At 44.4% G+C, this 12181-nt stretch overlaps 1 protein-coding gene across 1 annotated transcript in view; it reads right to left on the reverse strand.

The window, feature by feature from the left end:
* Positions 1-484: 484 nt before the first annotated feature.
* The window catches only part of LYRM4 (LYR motif containing 4), a 178591-nt gene continuing 166894 nt past the window's right edge, over positions 485-12181 (reverse strand). Inside the window, exon 3 of the mRNA XM_037045363.1 lies at positions 485-1667. Coding sequence (XP_036901258.1) covers positions 1599-1667 — 69 coding nt within the window. The 3' untranslated portion in view covers positions 485-1598. The remainder of the gene's footprint in view (positions 1668-12181) is intronic.

Consider the following 12181-nt stretch of genomic DNA (forward strand, 5'->3'; position numbering starts at 1 on the left):
AGAGCCACACATGGGGTTAGGAGACTCTAACCCCACTGCAGTCAGTGGGAGGAGGAGAGAACATTTCCCACACTACTGACATTGGCCATCTACTGAGTGTTTATTCTCATACTGCAGCCTTGAGGCTACGGGACCTACTAAGAACTGTTTAGACTCACAGATGCATGAGACTTTATCCATGGCAAAAGCATTCTGAAGTTACAAGCTGTATTGCCAAACAGAATGACTACATGTTTAATCTGTTTTGAATGCATTGTTACAATATCTACAACCCATAGATGAGAAGGCCCCAGACGGCTCATGCTCCATGCATATGAACTAAAATGGCAGGGGGGAGGAGGTGTGTTGGTGACACTGTCACACCTATTTTAGAACCTGTAAATATTTATATGAGCCTGTCTCAAACCTATACCCATCAGCAATGAATTCACTTAGTACTGTTTATAAAAGAAAACGAACAAAAAAAATCACTCAAGACAGTGTCTGGGTCCCTCATACAATCTCCAGAAGTAACTTATTTAATACCTTCTTCCTAGGTTTTAAACTGATGTTATTTCCAAGGACAAATCCATACAATTTTCTTTTTCCTGTAACATACTCAAAGAGCAGAGTTTCCCGAGCTGACTAAACATTGAAAGCACTAGGAGAGCTTAAAAAAGGTACATATAAATTTAAATTATTGTGCTTCACTCTTTATTAAGTCAGAACCCAAGGGGAGGGAAGCACTGAGAAACTTCTTTTCAAAATCTCTCAAAACCTCCAGGAGATTCTGACTCAGTAGGTGAACTTTGGCAGCCTGCTTTGGGAAGCACTGCTGACAACAGCTCTTCTTGAACTTCAGGTGCATTGGAGTTACCTCCACTGTAGTGGGGCTGGTCTGATTCAGAAGGTTGGGGGTGGGCTTGAGATTCTGCTCCCAGGCAGTGCTGATCCTCAGAGCTCTCTGAGCAGCCAGGGTGTGGAGTTCCCTTTCTATAGGTATGTATCCACCTACTTGCCATCCTTGTGGTTGCATTGTGCCTAGGTGTCAATTGCAGGGTGCACCCTCTGCCCCATCAGCCCTGCCCTCTTTCCTGCCATCCCCCAAATCTCTTCTGTTCTAGACTTGCTTTCAAAGGGAGGACTCAGCTCAGGGTTGGGGACTCCCATCCTGGTCCCTGCATCACCTTCCATAGGACCTGCAGCAGCAGGAAAGGAAAGTGCATTATCTGGTGTAGCAGGCTCAGGGAGACAATTCTGTTTATTGGTAAGGACTAAGAAAGTCTGGAGATGCTCTGTACAAGTGGTGATGAGCTACTAAAGAGGGGCGCGGTGGAGAGGAGACACAATAATACACAGCATTAATTTGAGTGAGCACCAGCTCTTCATTCTAACCCTTGAACCAAGGGGAGACAGCCACCTTTTTCCACTAAGGCTGCAGAAGAATGGGAACCTCACTCAATTTATCAGTTTCTACAGGGCAGGCTGAGCAAGAGGTTATTGTTTTAAGTTGATGCAGGAGGCCACTCGTGGTCTGTTGGGAGCCCCCACCCCAAGCACAGAATGGATGTGGAAGGTGGTCCACGGTTGCTGATGGTGGCTGGTGGTGATGGTGGTCTTTAGGTCTTGGGCTTCTCTTGATTCTCAATGATAAGCTTGTCAGTTGCATACATTTGGCCAATGTGGACCTGAAGGTAAAGAAAAGACACAGATCAAGAACCATGGCACTCTGTTAGCAGTGAAAAGTCAGAAAGAACATCTCTAACACTTAAATGCAAATGTCTGCCATCACAGGGTTGTTCCCTGCTGGGAACTGCACTGTGGGCAAAGTGTAGTCACCAGATTCACCTTTGCTAACTCCTGCACATCAGAGCTGAGCTGTTGCACTGGGGAGCCAATGGCTGTGCTATGAAGATAAAGATACAGGGCAGGGTTCTTCCTACCAGTGAAAGGCTGGTTCCCTACAGCAGAAAAAATAAATATTTGTTGGGTGAAAGATCCGGCAAACCCTGTAGGAGTCCAGAAGGGTAGCCCCAGCCCCTTGTCTTTGGGCAACAAGCAGTGAGCACCTACTGCACCAGACACTGCACTCTGGTGATGTGTGAAGACATGATTCCTCCTCTCAGAAGCTCTGCATCAAGGAGAGACAGACAGGGAACGAGAGAACCTCACTATGACCTAGTAGGTGCCAGCAAAGAGGGAAGCATGCAGGACTAGAGAAACTTAGAAGGAGAGGGATCTTAAGCAAGGCCTGAGGAGTACAGTAGGCTGAGAAGTGGGAGCCAGGGGAGGGGCGAGAAGTACATTCCAGACAGAGGGAATGGCCCCTGCACAGGCAGCTGTGTATGAGGGCACATGATACACTGGGCTTATGGAGAATGCCCGAGACACCATGAGCTGTGAGTGTGGATGGGCTGGGGTAGAGAAGAAAGAGAGTAAAAGGCAGGCTAGGGCCAGATCATGGATGCTAACTCATTCTGAAGACAAGTTTGAAATGTTAAAAATAGAAGGTGAGGTTACTTTATCTCATTGTGAAGGCAAGAGCCTCAGAAGAGTGCAGGTGAGAGATGAGTTTGGCTTGAACTAAGGAGGTGACAGAGAGTACAGAGTGGAGCAGACCAGAGAATTACTTGGGTGACATACAAAATGGGGAATCAAACAACAGTAAGATCAAGACTGACCTGTATAGATATAAGAATTACGACCTGAATTTTTTGGTTTGAGGAAAGAAGTCTCAGAGAAATCAATCCCTGGGGAGCAAAGACTTGAATCTATCTAGTGCTTTTTCCAAAAGGCTGCTCTTCCAGCAATTCCCTAACAATGCTGACTTCTTTATAACATAATTTCATGCCACTGTAACACAGTAGTAGTAATCACAAACACTACAATCAAGGGGTGCAGTAGCATATTAAAATTTGAGGTAATCAACCATATACATAATTGGGGCCTGCCCCAATATCCATCTTTCCTTTAAAATGTGTGTGTATACATACAAATGTACAATTTCAAAAAATTATTCATTTATTTTTAAAAATATTTTATTTATTTATTTTTAGAGAGAGAGGAAGAGACAGGGAAAGAGGGAGAGAAACATCAATGTGTGGTTGCTTCTTGCATGCCCCCGACTGGGGACCTTGCTGACAACCCCTTTGTTTGCAGGCTAGTACTCAATCCACTGATCCACACCGACCAGGGCTGAAAGAATATTTTTAATAACTGCATAATATTCTATTAAAAAGAAACAGCATAATTTATTTACTCACTCTTGTTTTATACCATTTATAAAAGTACAAATCTCTATTCACATCTGTTTTTTCTTATAAAAGCTTTCTAGATGTGGAAATATTAGGTAAACAGGTCTGAATACTTTTATGGATCCTGACAGATATTATAAAACCATTTTCAAAGAGGTTCATTTATTTGACCAGCTGACACTGCCCTTGGTGGGCTGTGTGCAGGTTGGGCAGTGCATTCAGCCACAGCACAAGCACATCTCTTCCCACAGAACCACTGTGCATGCTATGCATGCTGACAGCCACCATCTCAATGGATGGGTAAGAACACAGGGTTCTCCTGCTGTTTGGCCCTTCAATTGTGTTCCTGACAGAAACCACACTAACATAGTTTTAATACAGTATGTGTTTCCCAAAGTCCACCAATATAAGCATGGAACCTTTGGGGGACAGGTGTTCTTTTGCAAGAAATGCAGCTGTGATATGGGTGACTCAGTCCCAATTGGCACCCCATGAAAGGCTCCAAAGGAAGTTGCAGAATGAAAATGAAGAGGTGATCTAAAACTCATGTTTAGAATACTTTAAACCAAAACAAACCTTTAAGTTTATAGTCCAGTGATTGTAGTATGAATTAGATTTTAAAGATTCTATTAAGATGTGACAATTCTATGGCCAATGAGAAGAGAAAGGAGGAATGAACTAAGATCTCAATGTTAGTGATGTTAAGGGGGAACAAAAATTAGTATCTTTTCATCCATTCAGGCCCCTTGGTCTGATATATACAGTCCTCTAATGGCTGCTACCCTCCCCTGTGCCATGAACTTCTCACTGACACCACGAGACCTTGTGTCTTGCAGCTTCTGTGTCTTTGCTCCATCAGGAGCTACTACACCAGGAAATATTCAGCATCCACTGAGCAAAAGCACATCCACCCTTTGGGACAGTCGTTGAAGATTCCCTGGAAATACTTACTATATATATGTGTGCCACCCATGTGACACTGGTTTGGCCTTGTACTGTCACCATCTGTGTGCCTGTCTTAGTTCCTTTGTAGGAGAATCAGTGACTGATGGGGAATAGGAGAAAGAGTCAGCTGCCTCACAGCATAGGTGAGGACTGTGCCAGGTGCTCGTTAGTACTTGACAACTAAAAATACCGCAGTCTTGTATCCCTGGGTACAAGGCTCTATGTCCACTAGTTCAAAATCCTAGATCTATAATTGATCATGAAGTGCTTTGTGGTGAGTTCCTAGTGGAAACGGAAATGATAAAGGCAAGTCAATGAAAATAGTGACAGGGCCATTTACTGTAACAAAATGTTTATCCACTGTTAAACAAAATGAAATAATTTAAGTTCAACCCAGCTAGAGGTTGAAAGTTATAATCCAAGGGTATATAGGATTAACCCAGAGTAATTACAGAAGAGGCGAGGGAAAAATATTCAGCTCACAAAGAGGGAAATATTAAAATTTTACCTCGACAAGGACGATAGAGATGAGGCAATAAATGTTTGTGGAACAGTTCTGTTCCATTTATTTGGGCTATAAAATGTGTCAGCACACATCAAGGGGCCAGCTGGGGATGGATGCAGTGGTGCTAATGACAGAGCATGCCACGTCCAAGCTGCAGGTGAGAGGGACTGGTTGGTCAATGGAAGTGAGGAAGTGCAATTAACAGCTTCAATTTACAGTCCCTCCAGAATCTGAAATTGCCTTACACAGCCACATCAGAGTATTACTATGCATAAACTGGTCATTAAAGCTGATCACACTTCTATAAACGTTAGGACTTGGCATTAGAGTCCATTAGGAAAACACACAGATCACTCAAATGCAAGTAGATGGCATGACTGGATGGCTTAGAAACACATGAGCTCTGAGGCTCATTAGACAAATAACCTGCTGGGGAAATGTCTTCACTGCCTACTCATCTGAAGCAATGTGGTGTCTCCCGTTCGACACACCTCAGTCTGATCTAGGCTCAGAGGAGCTGGTCTTAATCACCAGGGAAGGTAGGGGAGGTGGGGGAGGAGGGGAGGGGGCAGTGGGAACACTGAAGTAGGGCCTCTGCTATTTCCTGCCTACTTCACTGGGTTGTTATGGGAATCAAATGAGATATTAAACTCAAAGAAAATGTACCATTTGCCCCAAATACTTCCTAGAGCCCAAATACATTAAATATCTTTATTCTGTTGGGGTATGAAATAAGAATAGTACCAGGCATGTGGTAAGAACTCGTTAAATGTTACTTATGTGCATGGCCCATCTATTGTCAAGTCGAAAACCAGAGGATCTCAGGTCTTGACTGCAAGGATCTCCAAGGCTCATCACCTCAGCTGTGAGAGTCTCTGATTTTGTAATATTAAATCCACCCACACTTGTGGAGAGAGGGTGCCAGGAATGTCTGAGACCACCTGCTGGTCTTGAACTTGAGCTTTGAGAGCTGGACTTGAGTCTATTCTTTCATCAGCTCTGCTCTGAGGACATAGTTTCCTACCCAGGAAAAGCCCAGAATGTTTTTAGCTGGTCAGAACAGTTTTGTGTGAGAAGGAGGGGCACTATATATGCTGAAAGTTATGGGAGAGATGATGACATCTGGCTCTGCTTGTGAAACTCAGGGATGGACTGTCCTTGCTTTCTGTCCTCTCTGAGGGTGGGAAAACACCAGGCAGGGATGACACCTTGTCCAACGGGCAGCAGTGCCAAATCTTGCTTCTGGCATGGTAATGAGTAAACTACTACTACTCAAAATAATGATGATGATGAAAGTAAAAGTTAACATTTAAAGAGCACTTACTGTATGCCAAGCACTGTTCTAAGCATTTTTTTAAATATTTTATTTATTTATCTTTTAGAGGGGAAGGGAAGGAGAGAGGAAGAGAAACATCAATGTATGGTTGCTTCTCGTGCATCCCCTGCTGGGAACTGGCCCCTGCTGGGAACTGGCCTGCAACCCAGGCATGTGCCCTGACTGGGAATCGAACCGTGATCGTCTGGTTCACAGGCCCGCGCTCAATCCACTGAGCTTGTTCTAAGCATTTAATTAACTTAATCAATCAATTAAAAGTATTTACTTCTTTTAATCTCACAACGTTACAGGAAGATACCATTATTATCATCAATTTATAGGCTTTTACAGATTGACTCCATTTTTGGTGTTTAATCTCCACATCTGGATGGAGTACAGTTGCTCAGAAGGGCTTGCTATTCCATTTCACAAGTAAGAGGCCACCATCTCAGTGGATTCCACTGAAAATATGAGAAAAGGTAGTGACGACAGCCGAACATCACCACCACCACACACCTAGACACAGCCTTAGTAAGGAAATGTGTGTGATGGTTAGGAAGAAAACTGTACGACCGAGAGATGTAAAATAAGTTTGAATGAAATGAGGAAATGCAATGTTCATGGAGAGACTGAATCATATAAAATATCATCCTTTTGCCGAATTCATTTAACAGGATAATAAAAAAATTCCAATGGGATTTTTTGAGATATTTGGGAAAATGACTTTAATGTTTATTTAAATGACTACAAAGCCAAGAATAAGAACACTTTGAAAAGAAAGGTATTAAACCTATTTTGAGATACAATTAACACAGTGTGGCACTGGCCCAAGAAGAGAGAAATGGACAGAACTGGAGAATTAGAAACCAGGCCTTAATACACAGAAATAGTTAATGCACAAAATCAAACTCCCAGGGTGTGAGGCTTAACTTGAAGAGGCTTTGGTAACTGGAACATCTTTAAACCTCCTGCGGATCACTGTGTAACTGGTATGTTCTGCTCCATAATGTATTTATGTTCACTTCAGTATAAAAATGGTCCCACAGGTTGTTGAGTGACTCTGGTCCTTCCAGAAGTCCGATGCCTTTGAACGCCTCCTCACCCCGCTGGAAGAGGCGCATTTTTAAGGTATTGCACTTTCCTAAGAAAACTACACTTGACAGGGGCTTTGGAAAGGCCTCCCAAATCATTTGAGCCACGAGTATAACGAGCCTTTGGTGGCAGGATTTCAGCTTCTGGCGTCCTGTCAGACCACCCCTTCTGCTGTCTGCAGCCTGTCCACCTGTTGCAGGGAAGGTGAGCAGGATGCGTGCCCCTGGTCTGTCCACATGGCAGTTCTCTCTGGTGAGACTCTGGGGTGGAGAGCCACTCTTACGGCCTTGCCAGAGTCAGGTGACCCACCATAAAACACTTTCCCCAAATAGACTAGTTTTATCATCCTTTATGTCCCTAACAATGTTCATTTTTTAAAAGATTTATTAATTTTTACAGGGCAGGGAGAGAGAGAGAGGGAAATAGAAATATTGACACAGGAGAGAAACATCAATGCAAGAGAGAAAGAAACATCAATTGGTTGCCATCTGCGCACCCCCCACTGGGGACCTGGCCCACAATCCAGGCAAGTGCCCCGATCAGGAATCGAACTGGTAACCTTATGGTTTGAGGACTGGTGCTCAACCCACTGAGCCACACTAGCCAGGGCTATCCCTAATAACTTTGAAAGGAGCAAATTGAAATAGGGATACATAAACTTATATACACTTTTCCCCCAGTCTCTTCCATTTATCAACAAGAGGTTTTATAAACCCTAAACTTATGAATACAAGTCACATGGTCTTTCTCTAAAAGTAGCTCTTGATGGACAATGCCTTTTTTTCTTTCTCGAAACCAGTAGCATAAGTTGTTTTAAAAAATGTTTATGTAATAATATTACTACTTTTAATTTTGACATCATTTTATGTTGTAGAAGAAGGCATGCAGTGTGCAAACTAGATCTTTGGAAATTCAGCCAACAATTGAATGTGTTAGTAGAGGTGGCCAGTTCAGAGAACCCAAGAATGAAAGAGTTTCTTCTCCCCATATATGTCCCATCTCCATTCAACTCTGCCAGCCTTGATTTTTGATACTGGATATTCCTAAAAGGGTGGGCACTGATGAGCTGACCTTTTATTTCTCCTATGATGTTCCTGGTAGAGTCATGAACAACTTCATATCTCTTCCTTAAACCCCACATGACAGTTAATAATTAATGTGTTACATCCTTGCTAGTAGAGACAAGAGAGAAGGCAGATGCTAGAATGTGTATGCACCACACATGTCGGCTACACATATCATCCCAGCCTCCCGTTATTAACAGAGACTTCTTTCCCTCTCAGGGGTCCTGGTTTGTAGGATCAATGATATGGCCGCGCTAACTCTTCTCCACTGTTGTCGGATTTCTGGGCCATTCCATTATTTCCTGCAATGTTTGATGTTCAATTAAAAAAAAATCCCATCATGTGATGGCCTCTTTCTTTTGTATTCCAGGCTATTTGAGTAAAGGAAATCAAACTATTTTAATGGGTCCCAGAGAACTGTAGCCTCAAAGGAGCCTGAAGTTGTGGGAAGCCAGCAGGGGTTCTCGTTCCAACAAGACTTCCTTTCTGAAGAGGCGTACATGTAAGGCAGTGGTTCCTAACAAGGAATGGACCCAGAAACACAGGGTCAGCTGTCAGAACACAGGTGGTCTGGCCCCACTCAAGGGTTTTCTCACGAGGGAGGTGGGGGTGGGGTCACTCTCATCAACACTGCCTTACTCCTGGTCGGCACCCTCAGTGAGAAAAAGTACTTCATCTAAGAGGATTCAGGCTGAGCCTTTATTATTATTATTTTAAAATTATTATCAATTATTTTTTCTTTTGCAGTGGGTGAATATTTTTAAAAAACCCTCAAGGTAGATATCTGTTTACCCACTAGGTGTACTTTGGGTATAGCTACAAGACCAGAGTGGGGGAGGGAAGTGTCTTCGTACCTTATAATGTTGCTCTAAGATGCTACACTGTTAATGAAGGCCAAGGATTATGTCTTCCTATCTTCTACAACCTGTTCTTTACAGGTGAATGATTTCTGCCTGCTGGGTCAGACCACTTGCTCAGGGAGGGCAGACAGTTATAAAACAGGGACAGGTGCTGGCTGTTCTCTCACCACACTCACTGCTGTGGGATGGGCCAGGGCGCAGAGCTAGCCACCAGTCCCCTAGAGCTGCCTGTGAAGCATTGTGTAACTAGGGCTGCGAGAGATGAGGTGTTCAGATACACAAACACATGGTGTTGGATGTTAGCAACACTGCAACTCAGTCACCAAGCCCTTCTCGGAACTGGGCAGGACTCAGGACCCAAACATTACGTCAGAATGAAACCTGACACTTCGCCCCTATGGTAACAACAAGAGCTGAGGCAAACAGCCAGATGCCCCATCCGGAGTCCGGCCTCTGCACTGAGCCCCTGAAGCAAGGCCAGAATCCCAGGACGGTTATAATTAGTCTAGAGGTGATGCAAACTCCTGAGCTGGTGCTGCGACCAACCAGCTCTCTGTTTATCAGCTGCCCGGGGAGTAGTGGTGACAAACTTTCTGGGATAATTGGGCTGCTTAGTGCTATTTTTTCCTTCAAGGACACCTTCATTTCTGGAGACGTGTGGAGTGACTGTATTTCATTTGGTTTTGCTTTGTCTCCCTCGTTCGAAGACGAATGACAGCAGGGTATATATGTGGTTAGGCAGCACTGAGCAGTCACTGATACCACTTTGTTGGATTCGACATGCCCTCTGTGGGCTTCCAAGTGAGGGGGCAGTATTATTTCAGATGTCTGTCATCATCACAGATATACAATGTTGTGAGCAGTGCACAGAGCAGGTCCACAGTCAAGGTTATAGCACAAAGAAGTGACACTCAACACTGAAAAGAGTTTCCAGAGTACAAACCAGAAGCTGCAAGCTTTGGGGTAGGGACTTTGGAGAATAAGTTTGGGCTATTACTGAAAAGATATGCAGAGTTTGTAGTGATAGGCTACTAATCATAAATCTCTGATTTTTCTAGCATTCTGCAGGGGAGATGTAAAAACAGATGAACAGAATGGTCTGTATTTTGCTCTAGAAAGTTATTCTGGATGAGGGGAAGAGGGAAGGCAGAAGCGAGACCGTTGGCTGCTCTGACGAGACGCTTGCCTGGGCCTTCTCTTTTGGTGCCAGCCCCGTATGGCAGCTCCTTGGTATTTCTCAGCACTCACAGGGTTAAGGGCACAGCAGGGGAGCTTTCTCTCTTGCTAAGCCCACTTCCCCATCCCTGGGCTCTTCTTGTAGGACATGGGGAAATTGCCATCAGTTTACAAAGCCTTAGCACTGCCCTTTGAAGCCCAACTGTGGAACACAGCTTCCAACAGAACACCCAGGAAGTAGAGAATCAATATCAGAAGGGCTCTAATGTCCCAAAAAGCAGCACTAAAGTCAACACCTTCTGTTATGCAGCCATTGTTCTTACTAGTGTCCTTCACCACAACTAACAGGACAGACTTGAAATTTGCCACAAGGTGGATGCTCCAGATGAAAAAAAAAGCCCCTAAATACCCAGTGGAGGGGGATCAGCATTCAAGAAGTCAACTGCAGCTTGACTCCCTGACAGAAAGAACCAGGCCTCTGAATCACAAACTGGAGACGCCCTGCCAGTGAGCAGTGATGGCCAGGGCACCTCGGCTCTCCTGCCTGTGTCCTGCTTTCACTTGTCACAGAGCAGGGCAGGCTGCAGCAGCAGGAACCACAGGGCACTGGCCAGCCTACCTGTGGGCTGGGGGCAGGAGGAAGCCTGGCACAGGACCACTCTCCACTGCCCCATCTTGATGCCCTCCTGGCTTTCCCAGGAGGGAGGCAGTGAGAGGAGCTCCCTGCAGCTGCACCTACCCTGAGGACACAGTGGAAGATGCAATGTATAAATAATGCCTTTTCCCTGGATGTGCACTTTTTCTCTACATGTGCTCATTTTTAACTGCTAAGGGGAAGGAAATTAATCTTCCTGACCCCAAGTTTTTGCCATGGTCAGTTTTAAAAAGATCCTGTGACCGTTCTCTTCTGTTAGGGCAACTGCAATCTAGCATGACTGGCCCATACTTCACTTTCATTTGCTTCAATGAAATGATACCAAAGCCATTTTATTAAGGATATGACAATTTGGACTTCCGGCCATGATGGAGGCATAGGTAGATACACTATACCCCTTGCACGACCAAAAGAAGGACAAGAACAAATTTAAAAACAAAAACCAATCAGAGCTGACAGAAAATTGAACTGTATGGATATCTGACAACCAAGGAATTAAAGAAGAAACATTTATCCAGACCAGCGGGAGGGATGAAGATGGGCAGCTGGGCAGAGAGGATTCATAGCAAGGCAGTGGCTGTAGGACTGGGCGAGGTGGTGCCACATTTGCATGCAGATAAACAAGGAGGAACAACTGGGGAGAAAGATAAACCATGCAACCCAGGGTTCCATAGCAGGGAAATAAAGCCTCAAAACCCCTGGCTGTAAAAACCTATGGGGGTTAGGGTGGCAGGAGAAACTCCCAGCCTCCCAAGAGAGGTTGTTGGAGAGACCCACAGGGTCCTAGAAGGTACACAAACCCACCCACCCAGGAATCAGCACCAGAAGGGCCCAACTTGCTTGTGGGTAGAAGGGGGAAGTGATTGAAAGTCAGCAGAGAGCTGAACAAGTGGCATTATTCCCTCTCAGACCCCTCCCCAGCATACAGGACCACAAGGCAGAGAAGTGGGTTGCCTGGTGGGGGTGAATACCTAAGGCTCCGCCCCTTACTATGTAAAAGGTGCATCGAGACAAAAAATAGGCCCAAATAGAAGAACAGATCAAAGCTCCAGAAAAAATACAACTAAACGACAAAGAGATAGTCAACCTATCAGATGCAGAGTTTAAAACACTGGTAATCAGGATGCTCACAGAAATGGTTGAGCATGGTCACAAAACAGAGAAAAAAGTGAAGGCTATGAAAGTGAAATAAAAGAAAATGTACAGGGTATCAACAGTGACAGGAAAGAAACTGGGACTCGAATCAATGGTTTTGATCAGAAGGAAGAAATAAGCATTCAACCAGAACAGAATGAAGAAACAAGAATTTAAAAAAAAAATGAGAAGCGGCTTAGGA

This window comes from Sturnira hondurensis, unplaced genomic scaffold (assembly GCF_014824575.4).
Source record: "Sturnira hondurensis isolate 20B ecotype Veracruz unplaced genomic scaffold, ASM1482457v3 Scaffold0004271, whole genome shotgun sequence".
NCBI classification, from domain to species: Eukaryota; Metazoa; Chordata; class Mammalia; order Chiroptera; family Phyllostomidae; genus Sturnira; species Sturnira hondurensis.